The sequence below is a fragment of the Lutra lutra genome, chromosome 14, assembly GCF_902655055.1.
Source record: "Lutra lutra chromosome 14, mLutLut1.2, whole genome shotgun sequence".
NCBI lineage: Eukaryota > Metazoa > Chordata > Mammalia > Carnivora > Mustelidae > Lutra > Lutra lutra.
Window position 1 is genome coordinate 32650070 of NC_062291.1, and position 15893 is coordinate 32665962.

At 54.8% G+C, this 15893-nt stretch overlaps 1 protein-coding gene and 1 long non-coding RNA gene across 2 annotated transcripts; one reads left to right on the top strand and one right to left on the bottom strand.

The window, feature by feature from the left end:
* Window positions 1-354: 354 nt before the first annotated feature.
* LOC125084521 (uncharacterized) lies at window positions 355-4032 on the top strand. Its single transcript, XR_007122634.1, has 2 exons — window positions 355-1834; window positions 1892-4032. It is a non-coding gene; the product is annotated as an uncharacterized LOC125084521 (long non-coding RNA).
* Window positions 4033-7336: 3304 nt separating this feature from the next.
* Window positions 7337-14403, bottom strand: NODAL (nodal growth differentiation factor). Its single transcript, XM_047703045.1, has 3 exons — window positions 14208-14403; window positions 9328-10025; window positions 7337-7722 (listed from the first exon to the last, which is right to left on the bottom strand). The coding sequence occupies exons 1-3, from the start codon at window positions 14401-14403 to the stop codon at window positions 7570-7572; spliced, it is 1047 nt and encodes a 348-aa protein (XP_047559001.1). The 3' UTR covers window positions 7337-7569.
* Between the last annotated feature and the right edge of the window lie 1490 nt (window positions 14404-15893).

Consider the following 15893-nt stretch of genomic DNA (forward strand, 5'->3'; position numbering starts at 1 on the left):
TAATCGGAGGCCATCTTTCTAGTTTTTGAGGGAATGTCAGCTGTATGTAGAGCAGCGGCCCACTCCTTCAGCCTTTTCTGTGAGGACCTCCTTACTGGTTGGTGTCCTTTCCTGGGGGCCACTGCTGTGGGACATACTTTGACCTCCACAAATCTGCATTTTAAAGATAGTTTCAGGGCGCCTGGGTGGCTCAGTGGGTTAAGCCGCTGCCTTCGGCTCAGGTCATGATCTCAGGGTCCTGGGATCGAGCCCCGCATTGGGCTCTCTGCTCACAGGGAGCCTGCTTCCTCCTCTCTCTCAACCTGCCTCTCTGCCTGCTTGTGATCTCTCTCTGTCAAATAAATAAATAAAATCTTTAAAGATAGTTTCACAAGGCAGCAGATGAACTTGTAACAGACGACACTTTGGTACCAGGCCTCATGGAGTGATTTTTTTTTTTTTTCAGGGCAAGCCAGATCCAGAAGAATGAGTAATCTCTCCTGGCTTTCTCTTGGGGAAGGAGAACCCTTTGGGGACCATCTGAGTGAGATGGTTCTTAAAATCTTAGTGATCATTTGTTCTTTTTATGACGAGACTATGTTTCTGTACCCCTGAGGACAGTCCATCGCAGTGAGAAATGACCTTGTTCCTCCAAATTCAAGCAGGAGACATGCATTGTCTTGGTCTGTCTTTACAATGTAGTTTGCTGAGATCACCACGTCTTTGTATTCTGTTTAAATAGCTAAAGTTCTCCAGAGCACACTGTCTTGCAGCTGGCTTCTTGGTATTGGGCTGTCAAGCCGAGAGGTTGTCGTTCGCCTGTATTTGTTTTCTATTGCTGTGTAACAGATTACCCCCAAACTTTAAATCTCGAAAGGCAAATGTTTTCTGTCAGCTTCTGGAGGTTAGAAATGGGAAGCAGCTTAGCATGATGGCTCTGGCACAGGGTCACCGGAAGTGGCCGCCCAGATGTTGGCAGGGTTTGCAGTCATCTCACTGGGGCTGGAGAATCCCCTTCTGTGCGCGTTCTTTGTGGCTCTTGGCAGAATGACTTCGATCTCTCAGTACGGGTCCCTGTGTAGAGCAGCATGAGGGTCCTCGCACCAGAGCAGCTGGCTACCCCTGAGCAGGGGACCCCAGGGAGAAGCGCAAGGAGGAGTCTGCAGTGCCTTTCATGACAGTCCTGTGGCCCTTAGAAGCAAGCTCCTATGCCTGGCCGACAGTGGTGCAGTATCTGAGAATGTGGGGGCTCTATCTTAAAACCAACGGGGTTTTAAGTCAGTCAGTCCAACGGGGGGAAGGTAAAACTAGATACCACAGAGAGCTCGCTTGCTACTGCCATGTCCAAACTGAGTAGAAGACAGACGCTCTCTTTCCCCAACGCCACCTGCAGGTTTGGAGAGCCGTGGCAAGAAATGATGATTCCCAAGAGAATGAAAAGAGCTCTACGTTTGCCTGGCTACCAGCAGGGCAAGGACGCCTTGGGCCAGCACCCCCATCTTTGCCTCTCCCTGGGCCAGGAACCGACAAAGGGAACTGGATCCTCCTAACTGAGCCACGAAAGCAGACTCCATTGCAGTCAGGGTTGTTAAACCGAAGGAGGGTATGTGAAGGAGGTGTTGGGTTAGCGGCCGAATAAAAGCTTCACGGTTGAGATTCAGAGGGAAGTCGATTGCAGCTGTGAGCCATGTCCCTGGCCGAGTCGAGGTTGGCACTTGCTCTCTGCAGCCATACCAGCCGAAACACGTTCAGGTCGGCTCTCTCCCCCGGGAAGCCACTAATGCAATTCAGTAGGGAACATCTGGGAATTAGAAATGTCTGCTGGTGCTTCATCGCGCCTCTAAATCCGGTGTGTGTCTTAACTGGGTGCCCACCTCGGCCTGGGCTTCCTGACGGATACGTGTTCTTAAAGAGAACTGGTCCGCGCTTCACCCATGAAAGAAACCTAGATGACCCCAGTCAGTTGAACACTAAGTTTTAGGGAACGTCTGCCGGGTGTCTGGCGCCCGTGCTGAACCATGTTTTAGAGACTTGAGATCGCTTCCAGACACATAGTCCTGTCTAGCTTTATGCTCTGCCTCTTCCCAGTGTTTTCTTCTCTGTAGCACTGCTTGGTTAAGCTTGAACTTGACGAAGAAGCATTGCTGCTGAGGCAGCCTGGAGAACAAGGCACTTCCCTCCACAAGGATGGACTCCTTCACACCACTTTCCCATGAATTGCCTTTTTCCTTCTGATTTTGAGGCAGAGTCAAAATAGATGGGTCTTTTGTTTTTTGTTGTTGTTTATGCTCCCAGCTTTTTGGGACCATCTGACCTCTTGGGTTCAGACGTCTGCAGTAGCACACAGCCTGCTGCCTGTGCGGGTTTCACCCCAGAGCCTTTTGTTCAGCCACACACGCTGTGTGCCTGCGTGCGGTCAAGGCAGCTGGTAGTGCTGGAGCAGGATCCCAGAAACGGACTTTTTATTCATTCTCTGCTTCTTGGATATTCGATGGCGTGTCAGGCATCTTGGCTGCTTGAAGCCAGGGCCCTGGGCCCTTGGAGTTCTCCTGCAGAGAGGTGGTCAGTCTGCTGCCTCTGCATCTGGGCCAGAGCTTGCCTGTCTCAGCATGTCTCTAGACTTAGAATAGCAGCTGTGTATTAATCTGCGAAACCCAATCACTTACCCACCCATGGCATCTGGGCACGGGTAATCATTTTAAAGAAGCATGGTTTCTTTGGCAGGGCAGTTTTCTGTCTGGACCTTGAAAGGGGTGTGGTTAACCATACACCCCCATCCCCGTGTCCTTACCTCAGCTTTTAATAAAGGATGAAATCAGATCTTGAAGCAACCGGGTCACAATTCTTTTGAATGCTTCCACCCCAGGGGCATTTCCTGTTCTAGTAAGGATTTTCCAGTTTAGCACTGAGGTTTCCTTGAGGCTAGCTCAGGAATTTCTTAGGAAAGGCTTGAAGGAGAGGGATGCAAACTGATTTTTTTCAAGCATTCATTTATGTCACCTTTCCCACCCCCGGAATTTAAATCTCTTTCTCTGGGCTGGTCCTAGAAATGAATACCTCGTGGCAAAACTAGGTTGAAGAGGTCTCAAGTTACTGTTCAGAGGGCCTGTGGTTTCTCTTCGCTTAACCTCTGCCTGCAGCCCTGGCCAGCCGGCCATGCAGTGTGGATGGCCAGGGGGAAATGAAACGCATTTCCTGGGGTATTAAATTCTTTGCCACCTTTGTAAGAGTGGGGCACTGACAGATGTCGCAGTGTTTGATCATCATGTGGCCGTGCCGAAATTTCCAGAGGGGGCTCTTGCTGGTGCTTACCCCCCAAATTCCTGGACACTTCTAACTCAGTTCAATGAATATAGCACAGAACAGCCAATCTTGCCCCTGGTGTAGCCCCTTCCTCTCCTTCTTAATCTTTAAAAACAAACAAAAAAACCAAGTCCAGTCCAAGGGTAATTTTTACTTGAAACCAGGAGGGTTGGGGAGGAACATGAGCTAAGGACCGGTGCTCCGTGTAAGCCATCTTGCTCCTGGTGGCCGGGTCCAGATCACTGAGTACTATGAGCCAGTGCCTTTCCCTCCCCTGAACACAATCCGCCTCTTCCCACCTGGGTACCCCAGGGGCAAGCCTCAAAGGAGGCATCTTGGAAAGCCCTGAGGGCACTCACATATCCAGGGGTCCATTTTAAGCATCTTTAATAAGATATTTTCTGTATAAAACAAATGCCCTTTCCTGTCTTGGTGCCACCAGTGGCCCAGTTCCAACCACTGAATGGAAAAGTGGAGACTGCCAGTACTTCTTGGTCTTCCCTTCATGCCCTTTGACGTGGTTGTCCCCCATCTGTCCCGTCCATTTCACCGTCATGGATGGGGAGCAGAGGACGCCATGCGGTCTCGAGGCAGTCCTCTGTGAGCCTGTGATCACTCTTGTTGGTTTTGGTTTTGGTTTTGGTTTTTGTAACTGTCCTAAACCAGCAGGTGTTTGGAAATTAGGGAAAAAATTAAATTCTCACCAATGGTTGCTGTTACAGTTAAATCAATAAAGATCTTGAATATCAACTTGTGTTTTGATTGTCTTAAATTTTGGGTGAAACCCTGTTGATTTCACATGGGGGTCTGGGGTGATCTCTACTGGTGAGGTAGATGGGCAGGGGCAGGGGTGGTCAGCCATCTCGTGGGGCGGTTCTCAACCTTGGCGGAGCACAGACATTGTCCGGCCAGCCCAGAGATGTGGCGAGATGCTCTGTCCCTTCCCTCAAGCCTGGTGGTGAATGGGTGCATGCGGGAGGCCGGACATGCCAGGAAAGTCCCTGGCGTGGACCAGTGTCACAGAGGCCCAGACAGCGGCTTCCCCTTTTCCCCAAAAGGGCAGCCTGTGTCTCCAGGGGCACCTGCCAGACACACATCCCCTCCGAGGTCCTAAACTAGGCTGTACTGCGGGGGCATCCAATTCTTTGCTATTATTAATCCAGTGAGTCTCACATTAACACCGGGAGCGAGAATTCTGTCTTGTCGGAGAGGTGAACAGAGGTCCGCCGAGTCAAAGTGGACCCGAGGAAATGTTTTCCTGATCGGACAGTGGCGAAGTTTTGTTCTGAGGTTTCGGAGTGAGCCAGACTTGAAGCCCAGCCGAGCTGCTCGGAGGCCTTCCTCCTGGCAGGATTCGCTCAGGTAGGCCAAGGTTAAGAGCTACCCGCTCCTAGGTGGCTGTGAGGCTCATGGAAGGCGTTCAGCCTCGGGCCGGGCACAGGAAGAGTTCGGGAAAGGGCTGGAGCATAGCCCAGTTGGTGGGGTGACCCGAGGTCGGCCAGCTGGGCCTCCTGTCCATCGGGAGTGAGCGACTTCAGGCGTGGAGCTGGCTTGTGGGCTGCAGCCAACCACCCAGCCTGGGACTTCTGGAAGGAATCTGGGGGAAGACGGGGCCAAACCCTCCCGCTAGCACTTCATATGGCCTTTCTCCTACGTCAAGGTAGGTGGGATGCCACCTTCCAAGGCGACTTAGGATGGGGGGAGAAGGGGAGACAAGATGGCAGCGAACAGTCCCAGTGGGAGTCACAACCGACTCCCGTGCAGCCCACATTTCCACTTCTCTCCTTTCAATCTTTCTCTTTCTTCACTCATACGTGCCGCCAGGCCCACCTCCTGCTCCAGCCCGGGACAGTAAGGCATCCACTTGTCCCCCACTCAGATACTGGCCTGGCACGGCTCTCAGTACAGGAGACCTTTGCCTTGAGAGCACATTGAGGTAACCATTCTGAGAGCCCCGTGTGGCCCCCAGGTTAGGGCAGGCCTCTGGGTGGTATTTCCTCCACACACGGAGTGCAGGGCTCGAAGCCGTACTCCTAGGCTTGGCTCCAAAGGCCTCTGGCCCGGTGGCAGGACGACCCATGGCTGACAGGCCCAGTGCCGGGCGCTCAGCAGGGCTCAGCAGAAGCAAGCTCCGCCCCTTCGTGCCTGCCTCCTGCGAGCGGCAGGGCCTTGTCTGCGAGGTTTGCTCTGAGCCAGTAAACCTTCCCACGCAGCAGCCACAGCCACAAGCAGCTTGAACTTGCACTTTCCTGGCCGTCGCCAGAGAAGGAGCGCTGGACCCCTGTTTAGTATGCAAGACGCTCGAAAGCCCTGGTGTGGGATTTTCACTTGCCAGAACTTCAGCGTGGTAGTGGAATTGGGTCCAGATGTTCGGTTCCAAAGGCCTTGACCCCAAAGTAGGGGAGCAAAAACCTCCGGCTACTGTCAAGGATAGGGTCCTGGGGCTCCCAAGACCAGAGCTGCGGTCTTGACCCAGTGCCTCCTAGCTGTGTGGTCAGGCCCTGGGCCTCTGAGTGGGATAAAAAGCCGGCCTCACGGGGACTCCCCAGCTCTGCTCTTTTCTGAATGGAGTCAGCTGGCAGAATCCCACTGTGATTCGGGATCCTGGTGAGGGAAGTTCTGTTTCCACCCCAGGAAAGGAGCGGCTGGAGGCCAGAGGCCAGAATGGCTTGGTCGCCGAATCAGGGCACTGAGGTTTCTCAAGCCCAGACCTGGCTCTAGCCTCTCCAACCCTGGCCTAGGCCGGGATTGCTAACTTGATTCAACTGTCACTACGAGTCCAGTCACATCTCACGTCAGGATGGGATCATCCTGACATCATCATCATCATCATCATCACATCATCACATCTCACATGATGGGATCATTTTTCTAAGCCTTCTGCTGGCACCTCATGCGTCCTTTCCTCTGCGTAGAGGCAGCACAAGCTGACTGGCTTCTTGGTGGGGGGCAGGGGTAGAACGACCGTAGACCCCGCAATCCCACTAGAATGCCCCCCTCCTCCCCGCTGCCAAACAGAAACAGCCCGTGTTCCAGAAACGCTTCACGAGGTCAGCTAAAAGAAGAACAGGATTGCTGCCTTTGGGGTCTTTTGGTCCAAAAGGCAAAACCATGCTCGGGTGCTGTGATGCAGAGCTTCCCACAAAAAAGCTGGGGTTCCTTCTACTGGGCAGCTAGGTGGAACCCGAAATGAAGCCAGACTTCAAGCCCTGAGCAACAGAAGGGCTGATAAAGGTTCCAGAGAGGAGGGTATTGCAGGCCCTGGGGCTCAGCAGGCTTCGTAAGCTGTAGAGGGAGACAGGGATAAGGCCCAGAGGACAGTCCATGACGTCAGGCCCACTAACAGACAAGGTTACAGGAGGCCAATAGGATCCTCCTACTCACACCTTACAGAAGGAGGCTGAGCAAGGAATTACCTGAGGCCACACAGCTTCTCAGTGGCTCAGCTGTGACCATAACCCAAGTCCTAGGCTGCCCTCACCCCTGTTGGATGGGAAGCTCGGGGCCTCATTAACAGCACACAATGAGAGACCGAGGAGAACTGTCACCAACTTTAATAGACTCGGACTGTGTCTGCCAAGCAGGCTGACGTGAGGGGTGGGGGAGGTTGGGGGGCTGGGGGTGCCCAAGGGCTCCACTCCCGGAGTGCACCGTGGCCAGGTCTCTGGGGGAGTTCCTGCCTCTCCCTTCAAAGGCACCAGCTGGCCTGGGAGGACTTCACAATGGCTGTAGTGTCTGTGCACATCATTAGCAGAGACCCACTCTGGGAAGCCTCTGGACAAGGCCAGCACATCGCCACAGGCCAGTCTGAAAGGAGGGGCGGGGCTACCCTAAACCAGCCGGAGACAATGAGAGAAACTGTTTTTCATTTAACACAGTGAACTTCATCTTGACAGGGGGCAGGGCTGGTCCAAGACCCCTTCTGAGAATACATAAGCTACCCCACCTCAAAGATGAATGCACACATGCCCCACCTTTTGCCTACCATTTCTGGGGATTCATAGGTTAAGAAGTCAAGTAAAGAACCCTTGCCCTAGTGCTTCCGGTCACCACCGTCTCTTCAGGAAGAACAGCCAACCAGCCTGCCATCTCCTGACAGCAGCCTCCGTATGAGGCAGATTTCCCAGAGCCTTCCTTTACCGAGGGGGCAGCCCTTCCTCCTCGGTCTAGCACACAGAACAACCTTTCCCCCTCTGTGTCTCCTCATTGCATTAGATGGTTCTCGTGTCTTCTAGGACCTTCCCAACGTCCCAGGGTACAGGCAAATCCGGCCCCACCAGGATCTCGTCAAAGGCACCCGCATTCTTCCACAATCATGTCTCTGTGATGGTCCAGGAGGACTCTGCCGTTGTCCACATAAAGCATGCTCAGTGGCTTGGTCTTCACAGGGGCACAGCAGGTGGAAGGGACTCGGTGGGGCTGGTATCGTTTCAGTAGACTCTGGTGGAGAAAAAGTCAGTTAAAATCTGTTTCTGGTACAAAAGCTGAAGAAGCTGGTTCTCGTGAAGGGAATCAGCCTGCCAAAGCATCCACAGCTCTCTACGTGTAAAGTAACTTTACAGGCTGTTAAAAAGAAGAAGAAGAAGAAGACGATGAAGAAGAAGACGACGACGACGACGAAGAAGAAGAAGAAGAAGACGAAGAAGAAGAAGAAGAAGAAGAAGAAGAAGAAGAAGAAGAAGAAGAAGAAGAAGAAGAAGAAGAAGAAGAAGAAGAAGAAGATGAAGAAGATGAAGAAGAAGAAGAAGAAGAAGAGCTAAACAGAAGATTTTAAAAGCTGTATCTGGGTAGAGCAGGAGCAAATGGACATGTCCTCCTATTGTTCTAGCCTCGAGTGCATACCAATTCCAAGAAACTCCTGGTTTAGTTCGAGAAACATGAAGCAAAAGAGAGTCATGCGGAAATTCTTGTGGGATTTGCTTTGTTGCCCAGAGAAGGGCAAAGAGAGTCAATGGGAGAAAAGGTAACGATTCCTTGGCACTCTGGAACTGGGCCCTGTCCCTGCGGCCCAGCGAGGTCTTTTTGGATCAATGTCAGAGCTGCTATTGGGACTCTCTGGGTCTCTGGGGGTCCCCTTGATCATGCAGCAGGGAGGTTCAGGGAGCGAAGTCCCAGGAGAGGCTGAGGCCTTTGCCCAGGAAAGGTCCTAGAGGGCTCTGGCTCCACCAGTGCTTCCCTTGTAGGAGCTCAGCTCACGCGCTCCCCAGAGCATCTGAACCCCAATATCAGGGCCCCCATGTGAGGCTCTATTCTGTTCCCCCTCCCTCTCATTTTCCCTTTGCTCTCCTCCACCACTTTCTAGACCTTAGGCTGATTTGTGGCACACAGTGGTAGTCTTGGGCTTTCTCTGCTATACAACGGTGTCCAACTCCCGTTTGAGGGAGCAAAAGGACAGTGGCTGGAACAGGATTACCCCAACCACAGCCCCATAAACGCGCCCCCCCCCCCCGCTTCCATCAGTGAATCACAGACTTCTAGAAATGATAATACAACATCCAACATGCCGGTCCCCTGCCAGCAGGTACATACGCAGTATCCATCTTGTCTCATTTAACCCTACAACATTGCTCTGAACTACGGCATTGCCATCCCCCGTTCACAGGCAGGAACGGTCAGGGTCAGAGAGAATAAGCAACCTGATCAATATCACACAGCTATATGTAGGAATCGAAGCCAGGTTTATTCCCAGAGACCAGATTCTGAACTTCCTTTCCTAGAAGCCAGAGCTGAGGAGAAGCAGAGGCCTTCTGGTCTACACCCTCCATCCCTAATTTTATGAAAGGCAAGGAAGGAGGCCTAAGGAAGCAAGGTGTTCAAGGTTACCCAAGGGGGTGCAACTGCACGTAGGCCCTCTGGGGACCGTGTCACAGGCCATCACTCTCTCCCAGGACAGGAGGGGGCACACAGCTGGTGCCTGAGTAATGGTGAATGAATGAACACAAATTTACCAGCAAAGCCAGAGTCCTGTTCCCCCACTGATTGGGCAGTATGGCCTCCTCTCCCCCACAGCCCCCCGCCTCCCCTCCCCTTAGCAGGGCTCCGCACCTGGATGTACGCATGGTTGGTGGGATGGAACTCCTCCCCCACAGGGTTAGGACACTCGCCCTCGCAGCGATAGGCATTGTATTGCTTTGGGTAGATGATCCAGGAGCCCCACCCAATGAGGTTGAAATCCACCTGGAACTTGACCTTCCGACACAGCTGGCTTCTGTCGGGCAAGTGATGTCGACGGTGCCGCCGGCCCCTCTCCTGGGACAGCTGTCCCTCCCGGGCGCGCCAGGAGTTCTCAGCCTCCCACAGCAAGGTGGAGCCCCCCAGCCGCCTCTGCTCTGGGGAGAGGTTGGAGTAGAGTAGCAGGAGCACGCTGGTGACAGGCGGGGTGGGAGCCCGCCGCTGACACTCTCCGACCAAACCGGACATCTGCTCTTCCAGCTCCCCGGGGTGCTTCAGCCACTTGGAGAGTGGCCTGGTCACCTCCAGGACCATGCTGCCTGAGGAAAAGGTAACCTGGGACAGAGGGACGGTGAACAGGTCCATCCGAAGACGCTCGTGGCAGTCAGCCGGGTCCTGCTCCGCATCGGGCTTTAGCTGGTGGAGAATCTCGATGGAGAGTGGGACGCCGGGGGGCAGCTCCACAGGGCGGGACAGCTGCAGCCGGAGCTCGGCCCACACAAGATCCTCCACTTGGCTCAGGAAGGAGAAGTCAAAAGCAAAGGTCCAGTTCTGCCCATCCACTTCCACATCTGGGTGGGGAAAAAACGAGGAAGGAAGCAGGATGAGTGGGGGCCCCTGCAGCCTCATGACAACCACCGGAGCTCATGCTGGATCCTTGACCTGACAGGAATCCTCTCCATGCTCGCCCCCGCCCTAGGCGCTGGGAATGTGGAGTCCACTTTGGTCCAATTCCAACTCCAGCTCAGAGAGGTTAAATACCCGCACAAGGTGGCACAGCCAAGAATGAACCTGGATCTGCCCAAACAGCAAATCACGGTTCTGCTGCTCCCTCCAGGAGGATCGAGAGTTAGAGAACAACTGGTACAAACTGGATGAGTCCTCCCTGCTCTCTGGCCAAACCCTGAGCCTCCACCCACCCTGTGACCCTGAGCAAGTCACCTTCCCAGATTCCGTCTCCTTGCAGGGGAGGGTGGTCTAGCTCATGGGCGCATATCATGGAAAGGTGAGGCTTGGGGTGCTCAGGGGGCATAGAAACCCAAGACTGGCCCCTCTCTGCTCCACCCATTTCTAAGGGTGGAGGCAGAAACTTCAGGAGCTCTTGACAACCTGACGCACAGGCTTCTACAGGCTTTCTAAGCATGACCTGGCAGTTTGCCACCCAGCTTTCTCATCTACTGGCATGGAGCTTATCACACTGCGCCCACAAGGGGCATTCCCACACCTGGGGCAGACAGCGCAGCACACACACAGCCCCTGGCCCTCTTCCACACCCCCTCCTCAAGACAACTCAGCCCAAACTGGATGAAAAGGAATGGGGAAGCACATTCCATTCATTTTAGTCCTGGACTAATTTGGTCCGATGTCTGGGAATAACATGTTTTTGTGGATTTTCAGGTCACCTAAAAGTGACCTTTAACTTTTTTCAAGCCCGGTTTCCTCTTCTTTGCAATGGGAACGGTCGTGCCCGACCCATCCCTGCATTCACAGGAGCCCACGGGGAAACAAAGAGGCTTGAAGTCTTGTTGCTGAATCAGAGTCAGGGATCGTCCCTTAGAATAAAAACACTCTTTTGTGAATCCATCTCAAGGGTGGTGATGGTCTCTGATTTAAGTCCACTCTGGGCAGACCACATGACAGTTTCCTTTTTTTTTTTTTTTTTTTTAAGATTTTATTTATTTACTTGACAGGGAGAGACAGCACGAGAGGGAACACAAACAGGGGGAGTGGGAGAGGGAGAAGCAGGCTTCCCACTGAGCAGGGACCCTGATGCGGGCTGGATCCCAGGACCCTGGGATCATGACCTGAGCCGAAGACAGACGCTTAACGACTGAGCCACCCAGGTACCCCCCACTTTTTTTTTTTGAAGGGTCTCATAGAGCATCTTTGGTCATATGGTAAGTGAATTTCTGTGAGAAATCCAACCTGCAGGCAAGTTTTGGCCTCCTGGCAGCCTCTCCCAGCCCACCTCCAGCTGCCCTTCCCTTCATTTCCACTTCCCTCCTCATTAGCACCTGCAGGGGGCAATAACCGGCCCCTGGCTAGCAACTCTCCCCAGAGGTGTGGGAGGAGGCCAGCGATCCCCCTGGCCCACTGCAGCACCCCCTAGCCTCCTGGGGATTAGGTGGGACCTGCAGCAACTCCTGGTCAAGTCTTATCTCAAGTACCCACAAATGGCCTCTTAGAGGAAGACATTCCACCTCAGCGGTCAAGACCAGGGACTCTGGTGCATCCTGTGAGGCTGCAAAATCTGCCACTCACTGTTGAACCTTGGGCAGATTACTTTACTTCTGTGGGCCTCTTGGTAAAAGGAAGACAGTGACGGAGTGTTAGGATTTACTGAGATAACACGCATCGGTGTTTACCCAACACAACCAAAGTACAGCAAAAGTTGGCTGGTGTCAACTACCTCCTTATTATTGCCGATGGCCAAGGTTAGAAATGAAGGTGTCGGGATAGGTAGTGAGGGACCTGGACAAGGAGCAAAGTCATCTGTTCCCAGGATGGACAATGTGCATGGAGTGCTCCATACCCAGGAAAAGTCTTTGATTCCATGAGCCCACCCCTAGCCAAGGGCTCCCTGGGAAACAGTGCTGATAGGTTCTCTTAGATCTGGCTCTGGTTCTTGTTAGGATAGGGGTGCCTAATCTTTTGGGGTTCACTGATGCCTGATACAAGCTAAGAATGCACCCACCTGTACAATAAATGGGATTTAGAGGATCGGTATCAGGAGGGGGGTTCATAGACACCCTGAAACCGATTCAGGCACTGGACAGAGTTGGCCACACAGGCCCCAAGTGAAATCTTGACCCATGTCCAGTTCTAAAGAAGAAAGTGGTTGGGCCCATGCCCTTGGGTTCTCTCCCTCAGACAGGGTGCTAAGGCTGAGTTAGGACATGGGGCTCTGAAAGAGAGTGTGGGGATGACACTAGGTGTCCAGCTCTGAAAATAATTGCCACTAACTGCTTCCCGATCCGAGCCTGGTCTCTTTCAATTGTCACCATCACTATTACCGTTTTTTGGGGGTAAGAAAACTGAAGGCCCAAGCTGAGGGTGTTTCAACACGGACAGAGGCAGATGCAAAGCCACTTTGGTTAGACTCCAACACCCACTTCCCTCTTTCCTGGGGCGGCCTGTAGATAAACCCAAGGGAAAGGGGCATTTAGAATGTCCCTTCTCCATCATTGTCTTTCCAGGCAGAATCTTCTTGCTGCTGTTTAAAAAAAATAAAGCCAGTTCACAACACTGAATGGTACTTAATGTCACCGCACACTTAAAAAGAGGTAAAATGGTAGATTTGGTCCTGTATATTTTACCATGTGTACACACCAATGAGGCAGAAAGCCAGCCCCCCGCTTTACAGAAGGGGAAACTCAATGATAGAGAACTCAATGGATATGCACAGGACCCAGTCCAAATTGAGAAGCAGACTTTGAAGACCAGGACTCCATTTCCCAGTCTCCCAGGCTGCCAAACCCCCACAAACCTTCTGGAACTCTCCAGAAGGACAAGTGAACTGAAAAAGGGCAACCCCCAACCCGTTTGCCCAGTGTCCTCCCGCACCCAGCTTTCTGGTAGAAAAACTGAGGAGACCACTCCAGTCATTTCCGAGCCAGCTTGCCCCTCGGGTGTCCACAGTCTGTCTGGTTCCCAGATGACCCTTCAGGAGAGGGTCATCAACTGTCTGACCCCAGATGTGGCCGGCCAGGGAGCTAGGAGCCCCCGCCCCCAGACCACAAGCGGCTGGCGGGTGACCAATTAGATCAGATTATAGGATGTGGATTGCGCCCCAGCGTGGGGGAGGGCCGTCTGGCCCCAGATGGCCGCACAGGCAGGCCGGAGCAGGGCAGCCCGGGAACCCCAGGCATCAGGATGTGGATTGCAAGGGGCAAGGGGACCCCGGGGGAGTGCTCCCTCTGTTCAGCACCCACCGGCCTGTCGCGCCCGGACACCTGGAACGCCCAGCCCTTTCCGAGTGATCCTCCTGAATCACCATGGTCGCTGAGGGCTTTCCCCCATCCACATCTGGGCTCCGAACCGGAATCACTCAGGACGCCGACCCCTTCCCAGCCTGGACTCGAGTTCCCAAGCCTGTCTCAGTTCCCGGCTTCCAGGCACCCCATCTCTCGTCCTGGATCTCGGAACTCTCATCCCTGATGTTACATGCACCTATTGGCTTTCCAAGCTCGCAGTCAGCCTGAGACTCTCCCCGCGCCAGACTCCGGCACACATTCACCCTGACGCGGGAAAAGAAAAGAAATCCGCAAAATGTATGTAGCAATAATAACGGCCATTTATCACTACGTCTGGTTTCGTGCTAATTGTTGTTATGTGTTTTGTCACCTAGCGCTCACCACTGTCTGCTAAGGGAAGTAGGTACTGGTGTCCCCTTGCAGAGAATCGGACGCAGAGGAGCCGGGAGCTTACGTAATTTAACAAGCCCACGTGGTCCCCTGGCTCAGTCGGCCTCCCACCCTCCCGCACCGCGCTCTGACCACCCTAAAGCAGGAGTCCGAACGCAAAAGTTTCCGCCCTGGCCCTTTCCAATGCCACAACCCCTCCACCCGCCGACCCCGCGCGCCCAGCCGGTGCCGACGCCGAGCATCCCAGACCCGGACCCCGGCAGCGTGCTCCCAGCCTGGTGCGCCCACAGCGGCGGCGTCCCCAGCCCGGGACCGCCCGCCCGCAACTCGCCCCGGCGCCCTTCCGCAGTCCCGAGGCCCCCTGCTGCTCGGCGGGGCGGCGCAGCCTACCTTGAGCCTGCAGGCTGCGGATGATGTCCGCCCCGGGCAGCGGGTCCCGGTAGAGGCTCAGCATGTACGCGAGAGGGGACGGCGACGAGGGCTGCACCCGCGTTCGGAGCGGCACCGGGGCCACCGTGGCGGCGCCCGCCTGGCGCAGGACCCACCAGACATGCAGGAGGAACACGGGCAGCTGGGGGGCGTGCATGGTGGGCTGGCTGGGCTTGCGAGCCGCGCCTCCGCCCCTTATATCCTGGGCCTTCGCAGCTGCCCCGCCTCTTTCCTCCCTCCCTGGGGAAAGCCTTGAGCTCCTATACCTGCCCCCAACCTGGGGGGGTTGGTGGTGGTGGCCCCCGGAGGGACCACCTGCTGGGGCAGGCCAGACCTGAGCCTGGTAGGGAGGAGACCTGCCATGCTGGAGGTGCTGGTAGGTGGGGGACCTTCCTGGTGGCCCCGTTCGGGCACCGAGCAATGGCTACTCTAGATACTAATGGCCTGGTTTCGGAGGCACAGCAAACATGTCACCGGCAACCCTCGGATTAGAATTGTGGCTTCCTTGCTCTGCCTGACCTTGGATCCCTGCCCCTTCCTGTGTCCCCAGGCTCCCAATAGATGTCTGGCTCAACAGGACCCGGTAGGGAACAGTAGTGGGTGCTGGAGGCTCTCCCCACACTGGCCTTCGAGGCTCCCATCCAGCCCTGCCAGACGCAGCCTTCCAGGACACCGCCCCATGGCCTCCGGGAGCACTCCTGGCCTCATCCCGCAAGGCCTGTCGGGAGGCCTAGCCTCCGGGAAACCACCGAGTACTGGGAGTTGCTGGATCAAGGAAGGTGAGCTCCAGAGGAAGGCACATGGGACGGGCTTCAGACAGGCATAGAAGGGCTCTCCTGGAGATAACAAAGGGCAGAGGACCAGAATGAAGGACAGACCTCTCCATCAGAGAAGGGAGGTGTTCAGCAGAAGCTGGGTCATGGCTGGTCAGTGGAGCACCTGCCGGTGGTGCGGGGGGGGGGGGGGGGGGGGCGGGGGATCAAGCTCTTCCCTTCACAGGCTTCCATCCCCCAGGGGATTTCAGGAGAAAGGTGTCGCCTGTGGTCTCCATGCCCGGCAGGAAACCTGGGTTTCAGCTCAGCACTCTGGTTTCCCGTTCTCTGAGCCCTGCTTTCCTCATCTGCAAGGGACTGACGCTGGTCTGGCTGCCCTTCCTGGGGCAGTCAGGTCAGAGCTGGAATTACCTTTAAAGAAGTAGAAATCCTTGCCTCTTGTCAGGCCACAGCTGTCCTCCCTCCACCCAGAAAGGTTCCTCCTCCCCGTTTCCTTTCTTAGCTTTGCCAGGCACATGAGCAGCCGGCTGGCGTTTACAGAAATGCCGTGTGCCAGGCCCACCTCTGCTCCTTCCACAGGACGCTGAGCTCTAAAGAACCACAGACTCATTCCAGAGCAGGTGGGGACAGGGAAAAGAGGCCCACCAGGCTCAGGCAGGGGCTCCAGACTTGGGGGAGTGGGGGAAGGTCTCGGGGGAGGAGATGGCCCACACCTGGGCCCACACCCAGGCCCACAGCCAGCAGGAAGGGGCCTTGCCTAGGACACAGCTGGGCTGCAGCCCCACGCTGGCCCCGGGACCTGGATAATCTGCTCAGCTGGCAGATTGTTAGTTCCTTAAAGGGGGGACTGCCTTGTTCGTCGTGCTTTCCCCAC

Coding starts and splice junctions, on each gene's coding strand:
- NODAL (XM_047703045.1), bottom strand. CDS start 14,403: ATGCACGCCCCCCAGCTGCCCGTGTTCCTCCTGCATGTCTGGTGGGTC. Junction 10,026..14,207: donor CCGCAGCCTGCAGGCTCAAG/GTAGGCTGCGCC, acceptor TTCCCCACCCAG/ATGTGGAAGTGGATGGGCAG. Junction 7,723..9,327: donor CCAACCATGCGTACATCCAG/GTGCGGAGCCCT, acceptor TTTCTCCACCAG/AGTCTACTGAAACGATACCA.